General features: G+C 47.7%; 1 protein-coding gene across 3 annotated transcripts in view; it reads left to right on the forward strand.

Moving 5' to 3' along the window:
- The window catches only part of appl2 (adaptor protein, phosphotyrosine interaction, PH domain and leucine zipper containing 2), a 271,692-nt gene that overhangs the window by 133,720 nt on the left and 114,380 nt on the right, over window positions 1-23,592 (forward strand). For all 3 annotated transcript variants that reach the window (XM_072471949.1, XM_072471947.1, XM_072471948.1), the window contains one exon: window positions 5,680-5,738. In XM_072471949.1, coding sequence (XP_072328050.1) covers window positions 5,680-5,738 — 59 coding nt within the window. The remainder of the gene's footprint in view (window positions 1-5,679; window positions 5,739-23,592) is intronic.

Consider the following 23,592-nt stretch of genomic DNA (forward strand, 5'->3'; position numbering starts at 1 on the left):
GATTACATCGAACATTGGGGGGGGGGGGGGGGGGGGGGGGGAGAGAGACTGTATGTGTTAATAGTGACTGTGATTTTTTGATTTGATTTATTGTCACGTACCGAAGTACAGTGAAAAGTATGTTCCTGTGGCTGAGGGAACGTACACAGTACGTACATAGTAGACAAAAAGAATAATCAATGGAGTACATTAACAAATGGTACATCGACAAACAGTGATTAGTTACAGTGCGGAACAAGGGGCCAAACAAAGCAAATACTTGAGCAAGAGCAGCATAGGGCATCGTGAAAAGTGTTCTTACAGGGAACAGATCAGTCCGAGGGGAGTCGTTGAGTCTTGTAGGTGTGGGGAAGAAGCTGGTCCTATGTCTGGATGTACGGGTTTCCAGACTTATGTGCCTTCTGCCTAATGGAAGGATCTGGAAGAAGGCAATGCCTGGGTGGGAGGGGTCTCTGATAATGCTGTCTGCCTTCCTGAGGTAGCGGGAGGTGTATACAGAATCAATGTTAGGGTGGCAAGCTTGTGTGATGCTTTGGGCTGAGTTCACCACACCCTGCAGTTTCTTGCTAACTTGGACCGAGCAGTTGCCATACCAAGCTGTGATGCAGCCGGGTAGGATGCTCTCTCTATGGCACATCTGTGGAAGTTTGTGAGAGTCGATGCAGACATGCAGAATTTCTTTAGCTTTCGTAGGAAGTAAAGACGTTGTTGGGCTTTCTTGACTGTTGCATCAACGTGAGTGGACCAGGACCGACTGTTGGTGATCGTAACCCCCAGCAACTTAAAGCTATCGACCATCTCCACTTTGGAGCCATTGATGCAGACAGAATGTGTGTGCTGTGCTACGCTTCCTGAAGTCGATGATCAGTTCCTTGGTCTTTCCGACATTTCCTGATTCTTTTTTGTTCTTTGTTTATGTTAACATGCGGGCTGCTGTTTGGGGGTTCGGTGGGAGGATGGGATTGTTGTTATTGATATGGGGATTGACATTGCATTCGTTACTGGTTATTGTTGGTGGGTATAAATTTGGGAGAAAATGTGAAAAAGGAGGAGAATAAAAACATTTTTTAAAACTATGTCCCCTCGTGACAGCCATTTCTGCCCTGGGGAAAGGTCTATCCACACTATCCATGCCTCTCATCACCTTGTACACCTCTGTCAAGTCACCTCTCTTCTTTCGCTCCAGTGAGAAAAGCCTAGCTCCCTCAACCTTTCTTCATAAGACATGCCCTCCAGTCCAGCCTGCATCCTAGTAAATCTCCTCTGCATCCTCTCCAAAGCATCCACATCCTTCCGATAATGAGGCAACCAGAACTGGACACAATATTCCAAGTGTGGTCTAACCAGGGTTTTATAAAGCTGCAGAAAAACCTCGCGGCTCTTAAACTCAATCCCCCTGTTAATGAAAGCCAACACACCATACGCCTTCTTAACAACCTTATCAACCTGGGTGGCAACTTTGAGAGATCTACATACGTGGACCCCAAGATCTCTCTGTGCCTCCACGCTTCCAAGAATCCTGCCTTTAACCCTGTATTCAGCATTCAAATTCAACCTTCCAAAATGAATCACTTCACTTTCATGTAGGTTGAACTCGATCTGCCACTTCTCAGCCCAGCTTTGCATCCTGTCAATGTCCTGTTGGTCATGTGAGAGTACCTTTAAGAAATGAGTGTTTACTACTGCAATGATGTCAGAGAGTGGGTGGAGCTGGGCTTTCTGTCAGCTTTTTACTTTCGTTTTAGGCTGTTGGCTGCAGGGTGTGTTTTAGTTTCGTTTTCAGTGTTGGAGCTGAAGCCAGACAGAGCAGGTGTACTGTTGATCTCTCTGCCATGAAAAGACTATCTTTGATCATTTGGTGAATTCAGAATTATAAATGTTCTCAGTAGTGAATGTAAATCTAATGTGCTTCTGTTAAAGGGTGTTTCTTTTGTCTTCTGGATGTTGTTTGGGAAGTTATTAAGCATTACGTAGTGTTGTATTCTTTGGGGGTTGTATTTGAATTAATGGTTGCTAAGATGTTCACTGTGTTTTAAAAAGGTTAACTTGAGTTCATAGAATAAACATTGTTTTGCTTTAAAAAATACTTTTCCATTTCTGCTGTACCACACCTGTAGAGTGGGCCGTGTGCTCCCCATACCACAATCTATTAAAAGTTGTGGGTCAGGTGAACTCCATGATACACTTTGGGGTTCTCTAAACCCTGGCCCATAACACCTGCAACAGCCCTTGACACTATCTACAACTCCACCAACCTTTGTGTCATCTGCAACTTACTAGCCCACCTTCTACTTCCTTATCCAAGTCATTTATAAAAACCACAAAGAGCAGAGTTCCCGGAACAGATCCCTGCGGGACACCAATGGTCACCGACCTTCAGGCGGAATACTTTCCATCCACTACCACTCGCTGTCGTCTTTTGGCCCGCCAATTCTGTATCCAGACAGCTAAATTAAGATTTTTTAAAAAAAAATTTAGAGTATCCAATTCATTTTTTCCAATTAAGGGGCAATTTAACGTGGGCAATCCACCTATCCTGCACATCTTTGGGTTGTGGGGCGGAACCCACGCAAACACTGGGAGAATGTGCAAACTCCACATGGACAGTGACCCGGAGCCATGATCAAACCTGGGACCTCGGCGCCGTGAGGCAGCAATGCTAACCACTGCGCCACCATGCTGCCCTAGTCAAATTAAGTTGATATTTTCTCCACACCCTAGCTAGGACTGTAACATTACATTCTGCAGTCTCTCCTTCCTTCCCTATGTACGTGATGTGGAGATGCCGGCGTAGGACTGGGGTGAGCACAGTACGAAGTCTTACAACACCAGGTTAAAGTCCAATAGGTTTGTTCGATGTCACTAGCTTTCGGAGCGCTGCTCCTTCCTCAGGTGAATGAAGAGGTCTGTTCCAGAAACACATATATAGACAAATTCAAAGATGCCAAACAATGCTAGGAATGCGAGCATTAGCAGGTGATTAAATCTTTACAGATCCAGAGATGGGGTAACCCCAGGTTAAAGAGGTGTGAATTGTATCAAGCCAGGACAGTTGGTAGGACTGGAACAGACCTCTTCATTCACCTGAGGAAGGAGCAGCGCTCCGAAAGCTAGTGACATCGAAACAAACCTTGTTGGACTTTAACCTGGTGTTGTAAGACTTCGTACTGTTCCCTATGTACGGTATGCGTTATCTGTATACCATGCAAGAAACAATACTTTTCACTGTATACCAATACATGTGACAATAAATCAAATCAAACCAAATTTCCCTGCACCCATGCCCCTAACTTTCTGAATGAGCCTATCATGGGGAACCTTATCAAATGCCTTACTGAAATCCATAAACACCACATCCACTGTCCGACCTTCATGAATGTGTCACGTCACCTCAAAGAATTGAATGAGGCTTGTGAGGCATGACCTGCCCCTCACAAAGCCATGCAGACTATCTTTAATCAAACTATGTTTTTCTAAATAATCATAAATCCTATCTCTCAGAATCTCTTCCAGCATTTTGCTCATCACAGACATAAGACCGACTGGTCTGTAATTCCCAGGGATTTCCCTATTCCCTTTCTTGAACAGGGAAACAACATTCGCCTCCCTCCAATCATCCAGTACTCCAGTACTACTCCAGTGGAGAGTGAGGACACAAAGATCATCGCCACCGGCGCAGCAATCTCCTCCCTCGCTTCCCGTAGTATCCTTGGGTATATCCTGTATGGCCCAGGGGACTTATCGATCCTGATGCTTTTCAAAATTTCCAGCACATCCTCCTTCTTAATAGCAACCTGTTTGAGCCTATTAACCTGGATCATGCTGTTCTCCTGAGCAAAAAGGTCCCTCTCTCAAGTGAATACAGAAGCAAAATATTCATTTAGGGCCTTCCCTACGTCCTCAGACTCTGGGCACAAGTTCCCTCCACTATCCCTGATAGGCCCTACTCTCACTTTGATCATCCTCTTATTTCTCACATAAATGTAGAACGCCTTGGGGTTTTCCCTAATCCTTCCCGCCAAGGCTTTTTCATGCCACCTTCTAACGCTCCTAAGTCCATTTTTGAGTTCCTTCCTGGCTACTTTGTAACCCTCTAGAGCCGTGCCAGATCCTTGCTTCCTCAACCATACGTAAGCTACCTTCTTCCTCATGACTAGAAGCTCCATTTCTCTTGTCACCCAAGGCTCCTTCACCTTATCATTCCTTTCTTGTCTCGGTGGTACAAAACTATCCAGCACACTCAGCAAGTGCTTCTTAAACAACCCCCACATTACTGTTGTGCATTTCCCTGAGAACATTTGTTCCCAATTTATGCCCCCCAGCTCCTATCTATAACAGTATAATTTCCCCGCCCCCAATTACTGTCCGTTCCTATCCCTCTCCATGACTATGATAAAGGTCAAGGAGTTGTGGTCACTGTCACTGAGACATCTGACACCTGGCCTGGTTCGTTGCCGAGCACCAAATCCAATATTGCCTCTCCTCTTGTCGGCCTATCTACATATTGAGTCAGGAATCCTTCCTGGATACACCTGACAAAATCTGCTCCATCTAAACCGTTTGCACTAAGGAGGTTCCAGTCAATATTGGTAAGTTGAAGTCACCTATGACAACAACGAGTATAGCTCGTTGTATAGCTGGTAGCTTCACAATGGGAAGTTCTTTGTTTGTCTTTTGGTTAACACAATTGAATTTTGAAGAATGAAGTACAAATGGTACATCATACTTCAAGAGTAAAACAAATGGCCTCCTTCTGCACTGTAAATTCTATGATAATCTATGAAAATGGGGGTATCGAAGGTAGCCATTTTGGAAAGTTCATTGGAGAAGTAAGTAGGATTCACATCTTTTAATTTTTCATTATTTAGAAATCCCTGAACTGTATTAGTCTGTAAAAGTTTAAGTTATTGCCTGGTCATTGGCGACTGCTTTCCGTCGATGGTCTGAGCTCTGGAATTGCATACTCCCAGACCCCCCAAGCCTCTCCCTTTACGACCTTCCTAAAACCCCTTTGATCAAGATTTTGATCACCTGTCTAATATCACCTTTGCTTCAGCATCCTTTTTTATTGGACCTTTTGACAATGCATGCGCAATTGTTCCGAAGTGAGGGTAGCAGAAATTAAATTTGGTGGTTTCTTCAGAGAGCTCTGAAAGTATTTATTTTACTCGAGCTGAGCCATCCTGCTCAAATTACATAACTCAAGTTATTTTTGAGCACCATGCTCATTTTCTATTGTTGGTGCAAGTTTCTGTAACGTCAATCAATTTTCATTCTCCCTTTTAAGGCAGGCTGACAATGTTGGATATTCTATAACCTGGGAAAGCCGAGAAATAGTAACATTCACAAATAAAAGGGAAATTGCCACAAACGCTGTAAATCTAAAATTAGCAGAAAATGATGAAAATAATGGGTCACTCAGCCTCTGTGGAGAGAACAGACTGTCAAGATTACAAATTTGGTTTCTGAAGCCTGAATTAGATTCAGAATGACCTGCTATGTGTTTCCAGCTTCATCTGTGCTTGCTCCTATAATAAAGATTAAGTAGCCTCTTGTGTAAAAATTCATAATACGTATTACTACCTAATTATTAATCGGGTGAAACATAAATATTCTGTCTTCAATTTTTTTTAAATAATTCAATGACTGAAGTAAAAAGCTGGTGTCTCTTTTCTGTAGAACATGATGCAGCAATGGCAAAATACAGCAAGCTACCCAAGAGAAGAGAAAATGAAAAGGTACAGCGTGTTTTGCACATCACTGAGTGAAATATGTCTTGGGCGGTGATGCTAAAAGGGCAGGATCGCAGGACCCATCCTCATGTTCTTTGTCGTCAATGGATGGTATAGTTGTCTATTTCAAAGCCTGCAGACAGGTATAGAAGGACAGGAGAGATGCTTTACCTTTGTCGCAGTCACTTAGGATGTTATGTGTGACCTTGATGAGAGCTGTTTTGGTCGAGTGGCATATCCGTTTATAGCTTCGCTTCTCCATATCTCCAGCCCCAGAATCCTCTGGGATACGTGCTGTTCTAATTTTAGCCTCTTGTGCATCCGCTATTTGAGTTGCACCACTATTGGTGGCTGCACCTTCGGTCGTCTAAGCCCTAACCTCTGGAATTCCTTCCCTGAACCTTTTGGCCCCTCTACCTTGTTTTCCTCTCTCCTTAAAATTTACCTGAACCAAGCTTTTGGTCATCAGACCCAATATCAATTTAGGTGGCTCGGTGTTAAATTTTGTTTTATAGTGTTCATGTAATACATTAGAGGCACCTGTACAAATATAAGTTGTTTTTCAAATCTTACCATGGCCTTGCTCATCCTTATCTCAGTAACCTCCTGCAACAAAAAATTGGCCATATAGATCAGCATTTCTCCAGTCTGACCTGTTGCCTATCACTGTTTGTGGCTGAGCCTTTAACTGCCAAGGCCTGAACTCTGGAGTACACTGCTCAAACCTCGCTTCCACTCTATCTGTTTCCTTAAAAATCAGCTTTTTGGGACTTCAGGTGGCGGCTATGAGGGAGTAGGTCGCACATTTTGTGGCTCCTGTTTCGTTGGACTTTTGGACCTCTTCCCCAGACTTTTTTGCGCTTTTGTGCGCGGAACTGGAAAGCAATAGTACTCGGCGCTGAACCCATACAGAGTTGTATGGACTTAAGAAGCCGGAGGGACCATAAACAGCAGAAGAAGTGGTCAAGCAAGGTGGAGGCTGTGAGAGAGCCAGTATGGCCGATGTCCAGAGCAAGGCGCCAACAGCCCAGCCTACAATGGAGCAGCTGCTACAGGCCATGCAGGAGGGCTTTTTAGCTCTGAAGCGCGATAATTTGGAGCCGCTCCAGAAGCCGATTGACCGATTGGAAAAAAGGCAGGATGATGGGGGTTTCGGGGAATTTTTTGCAATCTTTTTCTGTGTTTGGAGGGGAAGGGCTGAGAGTGCCTGGTACTTCTTATCTCTATATGTTTGATTTAAATTGCACTATTGTTGGGGATGTTTCTGACTTGTATAGAGTTTTTGTTTAAGCAGGGCTGATTTGGGGAAGTGGTATGGATGGGCCAGGGGGAGGGGAGCCAGGGAACAATGGGTGAGAGACGCTCTGGCGCCGAAGCTGGCTGGCGCTGAAGCTGGGAGCCACTAGGCTAGCTGGGTGGGCTAGTCAACGGAAGCCAGGTGGGGGGGTGTTCATATAGTTAGATTAGAGCAGGGGTTAGGTGGTAGGATGGTGTTGCTGGGGAGGGGGGGGGTGGGGGGGGGGGGGGGTGGATCTGCTGACGAGGATGGAAATTGGACATGGCAACAGTGGGTCATGGGTGGAGCCGGCCAGGAGGTGGGCCAGAGGAAGCGCGACACATAGCTGGGGGGCTGGCCAAGGAAAGGGGATGGCTGATCGGCAATGGGGGGAGGCGAAGTGCCCCCCAACCAGGCTGATCACCTGGAATGTTAGAGGGTTAAACGGGCCAGTGAAGAGAGCGCGTGTGTTCGCACATTTGCGGGTTCTGAAGGCGGATGTAGTCATGCTGCAGGAGACGCACCTGAAAGTGGCAGACCAGGTTAGGCTAAGGAAGGGCTGGGTTTATCAGGTCTTTCATTCGGGGCTCGACGCTAAGACTAGGGGGGTTGCGATCCTGATTAATAACAGGCTATGGTGGAGTAGAGTAGAACATAGAATAGTACAGCACAGAACAGCCCCGGTTTAGGCAGGTCCTTGCGAGAATGGAGTTGTGATTTGTACTATGTGTTATTTGCTTTTCTTTTTGTACAGTACTATACAATGTCATTGTTTTATATGCCAAAAATACCTCAATAAAAATCAGCTCTTTGGCCAAGGTCATCTAACCTCAGTGTCAAATTGTGTTTGATAGCACTCCTGTAAAATGCTGTGGCATGTTGCTGAAGGTACTGTATAAACAAGTTATATTTACTGTAAAACTTGAGCAAAACTATTTCCGTTGATCAGTATCAAGAGGCACAAATTTAAGATCGTTATCCATTGATAGAATCCCCACAGTGCAGAAAGAGGCCAGTCGGCCCATGGAGTCCATACCAACCCTCCGATAGAGCACCCCACCCAGGCACACAGCCCCGCCCCTTACCCACAACTTCATCCAACCTTTTAATAATCTTTATTGTCTCAATTACATTACAGTGCAGTGAAGTTACTATGAAAAGCCCTCAGTCGCCACATTCCGGCGCTTATTCGGGTACACAGAGGGAGAATTCAGAATGTTCAAATTACCTAACAGCACGTCTTTCAGGACTTGTGGGAGGAAACCGGAGCGGCAACCCACACAGACATGGGGAGAACGTGCAGACTCCAGACAGACTGTGACCCAAGCCGGGAATCAAACCTGGGACCCTGGCGCTGTGAAACAGCAGTGCTAACCACTGTGCCATCATGCCATCCAAAGATTGATGAGAGAGGCTAGGAGTTAGACAGTCAGTTCATGAGATATGGAATAACACACTGGAAGTATTAGTCCACAACCGCTTTTGAAAGGGAAATTAAAAGTGTCAGATATTAAGGAGAGGCTCAAGTGGCATTGAGCTGGTACAAGAAGGGCTGAGGGGATACCTGTTCTGCTTCCAAGATTTCTACCTTGACTCAGCAGAAGTTTTTGTAATTTTGCATGATATCCCTTCTCTTCAAAAATATATAAAACAAAACAATCCAGAGGGCTCAAGTCAACAAGCTGAAAACAAATGGGCTTAGAGCAGAATGACTGGAAGGTACATTGCAGGTACATTGAGGGACTGCAGGTACATTGAGGACAAATTATCGACTACGCTATGATGGGGAGAAATGTAAAGCACCTTTGCAACTGAAAATGGTTTTGTGAACAGCAAGAACAGACTTTATTTACTTAATAATGGAAACGATTGGATTCTGTTTTTTTAAATGATGCAGTGGTTAATTTTTTTTCTGAATAGGTTGGACAGTCGAGAAATTGACAAGGACTGACTGATAGTATAAGCCTATGGAGGGCAATTTCCTCTTTTTTAGAAAATATTTTATTGAAGCATTTATAATTTGCACAGTTTAACACAATAAAATCTCTTAAACAACACGTAAAAAAAGAAGAAAAAAACAGAACAACATCCCCATCTCCCCCGCTCTAATCCCTAGCTGCCTGTAAACTGTATTCTCTGTCCCATTGTAATATTGCCATGCCTCCTGTTTTCCTCCACCCCCCGCCCCAAACACCTTTTTCCCTCTTCCCCCACCCTTTTCCCTCTTCCCCCACCCTCCTTATGGCTGACGTTCAATTTTCCTTGAAGTAGTCTATGAACAGCTGCCTCTCCGGACGAACCGTTGAATTGATCCTCTCAAATCGAATTTAATTTTCTCCAGACTGAGAAACACTGCCATATCGCTGACCCACACTCTTGACTTCGGGGGCTCTTGACTTCGGGGGCTCCGAGTCCCTCCATCCCAGCAAAATCTGTCCCCGGGCCACCAGGGAGGAGAAGGCCAGAACATTAGCCTCCCTCCCTCCTTTGGCCCCTGGATCTTCCGATACCCCAAATATTGCCAATTCTGGACTCGGAGTTACCCTTCCTTCCAGGACCTCTGACATAACGTCCGCAAATCTGCCTCCCGACAAAATCACGTTCCTGGAACCCGTTCCCGCCCGGCAACACAAATGCAGCTAAGGTAGGGAAACCCTCCTGAATGAATAGGTCCCCAAATCTCTCAATCCCTGCCCGCCGCCATCCCTTACAGCCCCCATCCAGCCCCCCCCTGGGGCAAACCGGTGTTTGTTACAAATCGATGACCACACTGACCACCTCCAATCTCATGTGTTGCCTCCATTGCCCCCACACCCTAAGGGCTGCCACCACCACAGGGCTTGTAGAGTACCGAGCTAGCGAAAACGGCAGGGGCGCCATCAGTAAGGCCTCCAAACTCTCATCTTACAGGATGCCGCTTCTACTCGCTCCCACACCGACCCCTCCCCCACTACCCACTTCCTGACCATCGATATGTTGGCCGCCCAGTAATAGTTTTTTTTAATAAACATTTTATTTAGGTTTTTTTTGGCATTGTAACAGCAGCAATGTAAACAATGTACAGAAAAATATAAACATAGTGCAAATACCACCTCCCTCCCCCACAGGTCCCACCATTAATTAACCCCCTAATCTATGCTAACACCCCCCCCCTTTCTGCTGACGATTAATTCTCTGCGAAGAAGTCAATGAATCATGTCCGATAGCCAGGTCTCTGACTTCGGGGGCCTTGAGTCCCTCCATGCTAGTAATATCCACCTCCGGGCTACCAGGGAAGCAAAGGCCAGAACGTCTGCCTCTTTCTCCTGCTGGATTCCCGGATCCTGCGACACCCCGAAAATCGCCACCTCTGGACTCAATGCCACCCCTGTATTTAATACCTTGGACATGACGTCAGCAAACCCCTGCCAAAATCCCCTCAGTTTTGGACATGCCCAGAACATGTAGACATGGTTCACTGGTCCTCCCGCACATTTTTCGCACCTATCCTCCACCCCAAAGAATCTGCTCATCCGGGCCACTGTCATGTGAGCCCGGTGAACGACCTTGAATTGAATCAGGCTGAGTCTGGCACAAGTTACGGTCGCGTTGATTCTACTCAACGCGTCCACCCAAAGGCCCTCCTCTATCTCTTTCCCCAGTTCCTCCTCCCACTTTCGCTTCAGCTCCTCGGTCTGCATCTCCTCTGATCCCATAAGCTGCTTAGAAATGTCAGAAACGCTCCCCTCTCCTATCCATCCTCTAGAAACTACCCTGTCCTGATTCCCCTTAGCGGGAGGAGTGGGAAGGTTGGTACCTGTCTACGCAAAAAGTCCCGCACCTGCAGGTATCGAAATTCGTTTCCCCCGCCAATGCAAACTTCTCCAGCGGCCTCACACTCAGAAAGCTCCCCTCTGTAAGCAAGTCCCCCATCCTCCCTGGGGCAAACCGATGATTAGCGCAAATTGGGGACCAGACCGATGCTCCCACTGCTCCCACATGTCTCCTCCATTGCCCCCAGACTCTCAAGGCCGCTGGTGTAGTACCGCGCCGGTGGGAACAGCAGAGGCGCAGTTACCAGCGCCCCCAAATTTGTGCCCATGCAAGAAGCCGCCTCCATATGCACCCATGCCGGGACCCCCCCCCCCCCCCCCCCCCCACCACCACCAGCCACTGGCTAATTGCTAAAGTTCGGCAGCGCCAGCCCTCCCTCTCCCCGACTCCGCTCCAGCATATTAACCTCCTCACTCGCAGGGACTTGCCCCCCATACGAAGCCCGCTATAACTTTATTGACCCGCTTAAAAAAGGACCACATAATGAAGATGGGGAGACATTGAAATACAAACAGGAATCTCAGGAGGACTGTCATTTTCACCATTTGGACTCTACCAGCTAGAGACAACGGGAGCGCATCCCATCTCCAGAAATCATCTTTCATCTGATCCACCAACCGGGCCAAGTTCAATTTATATAGCCGGTCCCAATCCCGCGCCACTTGGATACCTAGGTACCTGAAACTGTCCCCTACCACCCTAAACGGCAGTTCCCCCAGTCGCCTCTCCTGACCCCTCGCCTGGACCGCAAACATCTCGCTCTTCCCCCTATTAAACCTATACCCCGAAAACCGTCTGAACTCCCCTAAAATTCCCATGATTTCTTCCATCCCCTCAATTGGACAGAAACAGGTCATCCGCATACAGTGAGACTCTATGCTCCAACCCCCCCGGACCAGTCCCTTTCAGTCCCTTGTGGCCCTCCGAGCAATCGCCAGCGGCTCTATAGCCAGCGCAAACAACAGTGGGGAGAGGGGGCATCCCTGTCTCATCCCCCGGAGCAGTCTAAAATAGTCCAAAGTCATCCTGTTCGTCCATACACTTGCCACAGGAGCCTGGTACAGCAACCTGACCCAGTCAATAAAGCCCCTCCCAAATCCGAACCGCCCCAGAACCTCCCGTAATTAATTCCACTCAACCCGGTCAAAAGCTTTTTCCGCATCCGCCGCAACCACCACCTCCACCTCCCTACTTTCCGGGGGCATCATGATCACGTTTAACAGCCTTCTTACATTGGCCACCAGCTGCCTGCCCTTAACGAACCCCGTCTGATCCTCCACAATGACGTTCGGTACACAATCCTCAATCTTGGAGGACAACATTTTGGCCAGCAGTTTGCCGTCTACGTTCAACAGGGAAATCGCCCTGTAAGACCCACATAGCTCCGGATTCTTGTCCCGTTTCAGGATAAGCAAAATCGTGGCCTGTGACATCGTCTGGGGCAGAACCCCCCTTTCCTTTGCCTCATTAAACCCCTTCATCAGCACCGGTCCCAATATCCCAGAGAATATTTTGTAGAACTCCGCTGGGTATCCGTCCGGTCCCGGGGCCTTACCCGTCTGCATGGCCTTCAAGCCCGCCACTATCTCTTCCAACCAGATCGGGGCCCCCAGCCCTTCTACCAGCTCCCCATCCACCTTCGGGAAAGTCAGCCCCTCCAGGAAGTGCCTCGTCCCCTCCGGGGCGCAGGGGGTTCCGACCTGTACAACCTGCTGTAAAAGTCCCAGAACGCCTTACTCACCCCTGCTGAGTCCCCAACTAAGTTCCTATCTCCGTCAATAACTTTCCCTATTTCTCTGGCTGCCTCCCTCTTTCTGAGCTGCTGTGCAAGCATCCTGCTGGCCTTCTCACAATGCACGTATATCGCCTTTCTGAGCTGTTCCACTGCCCTCCCTGTGGTTAACAAGCCGAACTCTGCCTGTAGCCTCCACCGTTCCCTTAAAAGCCCTATCTCTGGAGTCTCCGCATACCTCCTGTCGACTTGTAGAATCTCTTTCACCAGTCGGTCCGCCCCTGCCCTGTCCGTCCTGTCCCTGTGAGCCTAGATCGAGATCAGCTCTCCTCTCACCACTGCCTTCAGCGCTTCCCAGACCACCGCTGCTGAGACTTCCCCCGTATCATTTACCTGCAGGTAATTTTGTATGCATTTCCTCAGCCTCTCGCACACCGCTTCGTCCGCCAACAGTCCTACATCTAACCTCCATTGTGGGCGCTGATTGCTATCTGTACTAACCTGCAGGTCAACCCAGTGTGGAGCATGGTCCGAGATCGTGATCGCCGAGTACCCCGTGTCCACCACCACTGCCAGCAAGGCCCTAGCCAAGACAAAGAAATCGATCTGAGAGTATACCTTATGCACGTGGGAGTAGGAGAACTCCTTCACCCTCGGCTGAATAAATCTCCATGGATCCACCACCCCCCTCTCCATCTGCTCCATGAACCCTTTCAGTTCCTTTGCCATTGCTGGCACCCTGCCCGTTTTCGAGCATGACTGATCCGGGCCGGGATCAATAACTGTATTAAAGTCCCCTCCCATGATCAGCTTGTGCGAGTCCAGGTCCAGTATCTTCCCCAACATCCTGTTTATAAATTCCACGTCATCCCAATTTGGCGCATATACATTACCCAGCACTACCTTCATCCCCTCCAGCTTACCACTAACCATAATATATATACACCCTCCACATCCAAAACTATTATACCCACCTCAAATATCACCCGCTTATTAATCAAGATCGCAGCCCCAAGTGGAAAACCTGACTGACCCAGCCTTTCCTCAATCTGACCTGGTCCATTACGTAAGGTGCGTCTCCTGCAGCATTCAGTCCCCTCAGGTGCGCGAACACACGTGCCCTCTTAACTGGCCCATTTAACCCTCGAACATTCCAGGTGATCAGCCTAGTTGGGGGGCAAAGTGCACCCCCATGCCGATCAGCCATCCCCTTTCTTGGGCCCACCTCCAGCCCATGCGCCGCTCCTCCTCCGGCCCACCCCCCGGCTGCCCCTGCCACCGACCTCCTCTCTGTCCCTCGACCGAAGTGACCCCCCCACCCAGCAGCACTACTCTGAAACCTAATCCATATAATAAACTAAACGTATGCACCCCCCACGCCGCTTCCGTGAGCTAGCTCACCCAGCTCGCTTGGTGGCCCCCGGCGCCAAAAAGTCTCCCACCTATTTCCACCCCCCCCCCCCCCCTCATACAAACAAATTCTCTCATCTAGCAATCCCCAATCACCCAGCTGAAAGAGAAAAAAAACCACCCACCGAAACCCAAACAAGCACGTCTCCATTCCACAAAAGTGCACATCAACGAAAAAGACATTGTCAACATCCACCAAAAAGGCTTTTCGTGCACTTCTGGTTCTTCTCTCCATACACCGATATGTGGAAAGGTGCCCAATTGCCTCAGCCTTCGAATTTACCATTTAAGACCGGAAAAATGTCCGGGGGAAAGGTGCAAAAGTCCGACCTGATCGGGAACCACCAAATGTGCGACTTACTCCTTCATAGCCACCACCGGAAGTCTCGGCCGCCCAGTAATAGTTAATAAAGCTTGGGATGGCCAAGTCTCCCCCTCCGCTATCCCGTTCCAGGAGTGCCCCCTTTACTCTGAGTTTTACCTGTCCACACAAAACCCGATATCGCCGCGTTCATTTTCCTGAAACAAGCCTTTGGGATAAAAATCGGAAGACATTGAAAAAAGAAGAGCAGTCTCGGAAGGACCGTCACCTTTACAGTCTGGACCCTCCCCGCCAGCAGGAGCATGTTCCATCTGCAAAAATCCCTTTTTATTTGATCCACCGCTTTGCCCAGATTTGACTTATGAAGCTGCCCCCAATCCTTAGCCACTTGAATCCTCAGATATCTAAAACTCCTCTCAACCACTCTGTCTCAGTATCCTTTCCTGCCCCCATGCCTGGATCACGAACATCTCGCTCTTTCCCAGATTTAACTTGTAACCTGAAAATCGCCCAAATTCTCCGAGTATCTCCATGTTTTCGGCCATCCCCCCACCGGGTCTGTGACATAGAGCAACAAATCATCCGCATATAGAGACTGTGCGTTTCACCGCCGCCTTCACTATCCCTCGCCTTCACTATCCCCCGCCAGGCATTTGATGATCTAAGGGCCATAGCCAAGGGCTCTATGGCTAGGGCAAACAGTAATGGGGAGAGCGGACATCCTGTCTTGTCCATCTGCAGAGACTAAAATACTCTGACCGGACTCGGTTGGTTCTTACTTTTGCCACCGGAGTCTGATATAACAGCCGGACCCAATCTGCAAATCCCTGTCCGAACCCAAACCTGCCTCAAATGTCCCATAGGTGGCTTCCACTCCACCCGGTCGAAGCCTTCTCCGTGTCCATGGCTACTACCACCTCAACATTGTGCCCGTCCGCTGGCATCATTATGACATTAAGAAGCCGTCCAATATTGGATGTCAGGTGCCTGCCCTTCACAAACCCCGTCTGATCTTCTCCGATTACCTCCGGGACGCAATCCTCTATTCGAGTGGCCAAGATCTTTGCCAGCAATTTAGTATTAACGTTCAGCAGGGAAATTGGCCTGTACGATCCACCGTTCTCCGGGTCCTTATCTCGCTTCAGAATAAGAGAAATTGATGCCTGTGATAGCATTGGGGGGAGTACTCCCAGCTCCCGAGACTCGTTAAAAGATTTAACCAGGAGCGGCCCCAGTAACCCAGAGAACGTTTTATAAAATTCCACTGGGAATCCATCAGGTCCCGGGGCCTTATCTGATTGCATCACCCCCAACCCATCTGTCACCTCCCCGAGCCAAATTGGGCCTCCCAGGTCTTCCACCAGCTCCTCATCTACCTTCGGGAACTCTAGCCCCTCTAGGAATTGATTCATACCTTCCTCCCCGGCTGGGGGTTCCGACTCATATAACCGACTATAAAATTCACGGAACACGTCATTAACCGCCCCCAGGTCTATCACTACCTTCCCTCTCATATCCTTTATTTTCCCTATTTCTCTCATCGCCTCCTACTTCCTCAGCTGATGTGCCATCATCCTCATATTCATATATTGCCCCTTTTGACCTCCTCAGCTGTCCCTCCGCCTTAGCTGTGGAAAGGAGCCCAAATTCCATTTGGATTCTCTGATGCTCCCTCAGGAGCTCCTCATTCGGAGACTCCGCATACCTCCTGTCCATCTGTAAGATTTCTCCTATCAATCTGTCCAGCTCCGCCCGCTCAGTTTTCTCCCTCTGGGCCCGAATCAAAATAAATTCCCCTCTGATAACCTTCCCAAACCACTCCCGCTGCAGTCTCTCCTGTGTCATTGTTTTTTATGTATCACCGGATGGCCTCCCTCACTAGCTCACAGATCTTATAGTCCGCTAGAAGCCTGGCATCTAATCTCCACAGTGGGCGCTGAGACGTTCCCGTGCTTGCCCGTAGGTCTGGCAATTTCCTCTTTTACTCGCTGTAAAACAGTATTCCATTATTTACCCGCATTATTCACTTCACTGCTTTAATGAGCAAGAAACACTTTGGAATATAATGGTTTATAAATATGCCATTTATGATGTATATAAACCAAAACCAGAATAAATTAGTTAAGGTGGGTATTTGAATTCCATGCAGCACACAGTCCCTTTTTGTCATACAGCACAGAAAGAGGCCCTTCGGCCCATTGTATCTGTGCAGGCCATCATGCACCGATCTATTCTAATCCCATTTTTCATCACTTGATCCGTAGCCTTCTGTGCTATGGCGTTTCAAGTGCCCATCTAAATGCTTCTTAAAAGTTGTCCTACAAAGTTATCATGTAAGCTTAAAGTCGAATATCCAAAAGTTGCTTTGAGATGTACTGCCAGAACCCCCTCAGTCTTGGACACAGCCCAAAACATGGACGTGATTCATGAGCCCCCCTTGCACCACCTACACCTATCTTCCACCCCTCAAAAAGCTTGCTCATCCTCGCCACCCTCATTTGGGCCCTATGCATCACTTTAAACTGGATGAGGCTTAACCTCGTATATAACGAGGATGCATTCACACTCTGCAAAGCCTCAGCCCATGTCCCAGCCCCCAACTCTTCCTCCCACTTATTATTTGTCTTGGCCAATCTGTATGCTTCTTCCTTGGATCGGATACTATTTCTAATATTCTTTGGAAGTCATGGATTAGCCCTCTTACCCATTTTGCTTTTGTGCCAGACAGGAATGAACAATTGCTGCAGTTCCCCCATGCTTTGCTTGAATGTTTGCTAATGCCTATCCACTGTCATCCCTTAAGTAACTCTCTCCAATCTATCAAGGCCAACTCATGCCTCATATCTTCATAGTTTCCTTTATTAAGTTGAGTACCCTGTCTCTGATTCAATTACTTCGCTCTCCATCTTGATAAAAAATTCTATCGTATTATGGTCGCTCATCCCCAAGGGGTCTCACACAACCAGATTGGCAATGATTCCCTTCTCATTACACAGTACCCAGTCTAAGATTGCCTGCTCTCTAGTTGGTTCCTCCATATGTTGGTCAAGAAAGCCGTCCCGTACACACTTCAGGAATTCCTCCTCTCCGGCATTGTGGCTAATTTGATTTGCCCAATCCATGTGCAGATTAAAATCACCCATGATCACCGATATTCCCTTATTACATGCATTTCTAATTTCTTGATAAATGCCATTCCAAACATATATATATGACACCCACTAATGTTATTTGTCCCTTGGTATTTCTTAACTGTACCCATACAGACTCCACATTGCCAGAGCTAATATCCTTTCTCACTATTGTGTTAATTTCCTCTTTAACCAGCAGTGCCATGCCACCACCTTTTCTTTTATGCCTGTTCTGCCTAAATACTGAATACCCTGGGACATTCAGTTCCCATCCTTGGTCACCCTGCAGTCATGTCTCCGTAATCCCAATTATATCGGACCTATTTATATCTATCTGCCCGATTAGTTATTGATCAAGAACCTATCTATCTCTGCCTTAAAGATGCTCAGTGATTTGGCCTCCACAGCCTTCTTCGGCAAAGTGTTCCACAGGTTCACCACTCTCTGGCTGAAGAAATTCCTCCTCATCTCTGTTTTAGAGGATCATCCCTTTAGTCTGAGATTGTGTACTCTGCTTTTCCTACAATAATCCTCTCCATGTCCACTCTATCCAGGCCTCACAGTATCCTGTAAGTTTCAATAAGATCCCCCTCATCCTTCTATACTCCAACGAGTATAGGCCCAGAGTCCTCAACCGTTCCTCATACGACAAGCTCTTCATTCAAGGGATTATGCTTGTGAAGCTTCTCTGGACTTTTCCCAAGGCTAGCACATCTTCCTCAGATACGGGGCCCAAAACTGCTCACAATACTCCAAATTGAGTCTGACCAGAGCCTTATATAGCCTCAGAAGTACATGCCTGGTCTTGTATGCTAACCCTCTCGATATGAATGCCAACATTGCATTTGCCTTCCTTACTGATGATTGAACCTGCACGTTCACCTTAAGAGAATCGTGAACAAGGACTCCCTAGTCCCTTTGTGCTTCTGATTTCCTAAGCATTTCCCCATTTAGAAAATAGTCTATGTCTCCATTTCTCCTTCCAAAGTGTATAACCTCACACTTTCCCACATTGTATTCCATCTGCCACTTCTTTTCCGAGAGGGATCAGTGCCGGGACCTTTGCTGTTCGTAGTATATATACATGATTTGGAGGAAAATGTAACTGGTCTGATTAGTAAGTTTGCAGACGACACAAAGGTTGGTGGAATTGCGGATAGAGATGAGGACTGTCAGAGGTTACAGCAGGATTTAGATCGTTTGGAGACTTGGGCGGAGAGATGGCAGATGGAGTTTAATCTGGACAAATGTGAGGTAATGCATTTTGGAAGGTCTAATGCAGGTAGGGAATATACAGTGAATGGTAGAAGCTTCAAAGAGTATTGACATTCACAGAGATCTAGGTGCACAGGTCACTGAAAGGGGCAACACAGGTGGAGAAGGTAGTCAAGAAGGCATATGGCATGCTTGCCTTCATTGGCCGGGGCATTGAGTATAAGAATTGGCAAGTCATGTTGCAGCTGTATAGAACCTTAGTTAGGCCACACTTGGAGTACAGTGTTCAATTCTGGTCACCACACTACCAGAAGGATGTGGAGGCTTTAGAGAGGGTGCAGAAGAGATTTACCAGGATGTTGCCTGGTATGGAGGGCATTAGCTATGAGGAGCGGTTGAATAAACTCGGTTTGTTCTCACTGGAACAACGGAGGTTGAGGGGCGACCTGATAGAGGTCTACAAAATTATGAGGGGCACAGACAGAGTGGATAGTCAGAGGCTTTTCCCCAGGGTAGAGGGGTCAATTACTAGGGGGCATAGGTTTAAGGTGCGAGGGGCAAGGTTTAGAGGAGATGTACGAGGCAAGTTTTTTTACATCGAAAGTGTAGAAGATTGTAGTTTAGAAGGGCAGCATGGTCGGCATAGGCTTGGAGGGCTGAAGGGCCTGTTCCAGTGCTGTACTTTTCTTTGTTCTTTGTTCTTTTCCCCTTGGTGAAGTGATCAAGTACTGGAGGTGTAGATTTAAGGTAAGGGGCAGGAGGTTTAGAGGGGATGTGAGGAAAAGCTTTTTTCCCCAGAGGGTGATGGGAGTGTAAAACTTGCTTTCTGAAAGGGTGGTTGGGAGTGTGAAACTCACTGCCTGAAGGGGTGGTGGAGGCAGAGACCCTCAAAAACCATAAGATTGTGAGACAAAAGAGCAGAATTAGGCCACTCGGTCCATCAGGACTTCCAAGTCCCTTTGTGCTTCTGATTTCGTAAGCATTTCCCCATTTAGAAAAGTCTATGCCTAAATTCCTCCTTCCAAAGAAGGACACTTTTCCACATTGTATTTCATTTGCCACTTCATTGCCCACTCTCCTAGCTTGTCCAAATCCTTCTGCAGCCCCCTTGCTTCCTCAATACTACCTGTCTCTCTACAGATCTTTGTATCATCTGCAAACTTAACAACAGTGCCTTCAGTTCCTTCTTCCAGATCATTAATGTATATTGTGAAAGTTGTGGTCCCAGCACAGACACCTGAGGCACACCACTAGTCACAGGCTGCCATCCTGAAAAAACCCCTTTATCCCCACTCTCTGCCTTCTGCCAGTCAGCCAATCCTCTATCCATGCCAGGATCTTACCCTTAACACCACGGGCGTTTAACTTATTTACCAGTCTCCTATGCGGCACCTTGTCAAAAGCCTTCTGGAAATCCAAATAAATCATGTCCACTGGTTCTCCTTTGTCTAACTTCCTTGTTACCTCCTCAAAGAACAGATTTGTCAGACATGACCTCCCTTTGAAAAAGCTGTGCTGACTCAGTCCTATTTTATCATGCACTTCCAAGTACTTGCGATCTCATCTTTAATAACAGACTCTAAAATCTTATCAATGACCGAAGTCAGGCTAAACGGCCTATAATTTCCCATCTTCTGCCTCCCTCACTTCTTAAACAGTGGTGTTACATTAGCCACTTTCCAGTCCTCTGGGACCCTTCCGGCCTCCAGTGATTCCTGAAAGATCATCACTAATGCCTCCACTAACCTAAAAAAAAAGACTCAGTGCTGTGAGCAGGTAAACTATTTACTTTTTCTTTCTTTTTTACTGGGAGACTAAGTCGAGGTGATGGCAGCTAGGGCAGTGGAATGTTCCTCCTGCAGAATATTCGAGGTAAGGGAGACCACCGATGTCCTTGCTGACTTCATCTGCGGGAAGTGCAGCCATCTCCAGCTCCTCACAGATCTGTTAGGGAGCTGGAGCTGGATGAACTGAGGATCATTCGGGAAGCTGAGGGGGTGATAGATAGAAGCTACAGCGACATAGTTACACCTGAGAACAAAGGTAGCTGGGTAACAGTTAGAGGTGGGAAGAGGAGGAAGCAGTCAGTGCAGGGATCCCCTGTGGTTGTTCCTCTCAACACTAAGTATACCGCTTTGTATACTGTGCGGGGGGATTACCTAGCAGGGGTAGGCTGCAGTGACCGGGTCTCTGGCACGAGGTCCGGCTCTGGGGCTCAGAAGGGAAGGGGGGAGATTAGGAGAGTACTAGTTATAGGGGACACAATAGTTAGAGGTACAGACAGGCGTTCTGTGGGCACGGGCGAGACTCTCGGATGGTTTGTTGTCTCCCGGGTGCCAGGGTCCATGACGTCTCAGATCGTGTCTTCAGGATCCTTAAGGGGGAGGCTGAGCAGCCAGAAGTTGTGGTGCACATTGGTGCCAACGACGTAGGTAGGAAAAGGGGTGTGGATGTAATAAACTAGTTTAGGGAGTTAGGCTGGAAGTTAAAAGCCAGGACAGAGTTGTCATCTCTGGTTTGTTGCCAGTGCCACGTGACAGCGAGGCTAAGATTAGGGAGAGAGTGCAGTTGAACACGTGGCTGCAGGAATGGTATGGGAGGGAGGGCTTCAGGTATTTGGATATTTGGAGCACATTCTGGAGAAGTTGGGACCTGTACAAGCAGGGCGGGTTGCATCTGAACCAGAGGGGCACCAATATCCTGGGAGGGAAGTTTTCTAGTACTCTTCGGGAGGGTTTAAACTAATTTGGCTGGGAAATGGGAACCAGATTTGTAGTCCAGAAACTAAGGTAGCTGATGTTCAAGACGCCAAAGCATGTAGTGAGGCAGTGGGGAAGGTAACACTGACAAAGGAGAGTACTTGCAGGCACGGAGATGGGTTGAAGTGTGTATACTTCAACGCAAGAAGCATCAGGAATGAGTTGGGTAAACCTAAGGCATGGATCGGTACTTGGACTACGATGTGGTGGCGGAAACTTGGATAGAAGAGGGGCAGAAATGGTTGTTGGAGGTTCCTAGTTATAGAAGTTTCAATAAGGTGAGGGAGGGTGGTAAAAGAGGTGGGGGGAGGGGGTGGCATTGTTAATTAGAGATGGTATAACAGCTGCAGAAAGGCAGTTCGAGGAGGATCTGCCTACTGAGGTAATATGGGTTGAAGTCAGAAATAGGAAAGGAGCAGTCACCTTGTTGGGTGTTTTCTATAGGCCCCCCAATAGCAGCAGAGATGTGGAGGAACAGATTGGGAAACAGATTTTGGAAAGGTGCAGAAGTCACAGAGTAGTAGTCATGGGTGACTTCAACTTCCCAAATATTGAGTGGGAACACTTTAGATCAAATAGTTTGGATGGGGTGGTGTTTGTACAGTGTGTCCAGGAAGCTTTTCTAACACAGTATGTATATTGTCCGATCAGAGGGGAGGCCATATTGGATTTGGTACTTGGTAATGAACCAGGGCAAGTGATAGATTTGTTAGTGGGGGAGCATTTTAGAGATAGTGACCACAATTCTGTAACTTTCACTTAGTAATGGAGAGGAATAGGTGTGTGCAACAGGGCAAGGTTTACAATTGGGGGAAGGGTAAATACAATGCTGTCAGACAAGAACTGACGTGCATAAGTTGGGAACATAGGCTGTCAGGGAAGGACACAATTGAAATGTGGAACTTGTTCAAGGAACAGATACTACGTGTCCTTGATATGTATGTCCCTGTCAGGCAGGGAAGAGATGGTCGAGTGAGGGAACCATGGTTGACAAGAGAGGTTGAATGTCTTGTTAAGAGGAAGAAGTCTCAGGTGGTGAAAGTCCAGGTCAAGCCAAGCTGGGGGCTAGCAATATTTAGAGTAGTGGACGAACCGGGAGTGCAGGCGGCGAAAGAGGCCGGCATTCTGGCCTTTGCGTCCCTAGTAGTCCGGCGAAGGATCTTGCTAATGTGGAAGGAGGCGAAGCCCTCCAGCCTGGAGGCCTGTATAAATGATATGGCTGGGTTCATAAAGTTGGAGAGGATTAAGTTCGCCTTGAGATGGTCTGCGCAGGGGTTCTACAGGCGGTGGCAACCCTTCCTAGACTATCTCGCGGAGCTTTCATAGATTATCATAGAATTTACAGTGCAGAAGGAGGCCATTCGGCCCATCAAGTCTGCACCGGCTCTTGGAAAGAGCACCCTACCCAAGATCAACACCTCCACCCTATCCCCATAACCCAGTAACCCCACCCAACACTAAGGGCAATTTTGGACACTAAGGGCAATTTATCATGGCCAATCCACCTAACCTGCACATCTTTGGACTGTGGGAGGAAACCGGAGCACCCGGAGGAAACCCACGCACACACGGGGAGGATGTGCAGACTCCGCACAGACAGTGACCCAAGCTGGAATCGAACCAGGGACCCTGGAGCTGTGAAGCAATTGTGCTATCCACAAGGCTACCGTGCTGCCCATAATTAAGTCACCATAGTCCCAGATGATCATAGGCTGTTTTGCCATTTGAGGGGGAGAGCTGACTGGTGGTAATTTAACCTGAGGGTCACCACACCTCAGGCAATGGGCAAGGTTGAGAAGACTGGGCCTTCATGAATAAACTCAGCTGGTTCGGGAATTGAACCCATGTTGTTGGTCTCCTCTGCATCACAAACCAGCTGTCCAGCCAACGAGCTAAACCCCACTAGGTTTTAGAGGAAGGTCGGTCAGCAGCAGCAGCAACCTTGGGGGGGGGGGGGCGGGGGACTGCCTGGGAGGGTGGATGTGCAAGAGATAACATGAAGGGTTGGGGAAACTGGCATGTACGGGTGAGGGCCAGTGTACAAAGCTGTGTAAATATATATATTTTGCCATGTATATATCTTGCTCTGCGCGATTTCTCATTTTTTTTTGTTACAAGGGGGGGGGGTTATTGTTTGTAAGGGAGAAAAATTGTGTTAAAATACTTTAATAAATATACTTTTTTAAAATTTTAAAAAGAGGA

The sequence above is a fragment of the Scyliorhinus torazame genome, chromosome 13 (genome assembly GCF_047496885.1).
Source record: "Scyliorhinus torazame isolate Kashiwa2021f chromosome 13, sScyTor2.1, whole genome shotgun sequence".
NCBI lineage: Eukaryota > Metazoa > Chordata > Chondrichthyes > Carcharhiniformes > Scyliorhinidae > Scyliorhinus > Scyliorhinus torazame.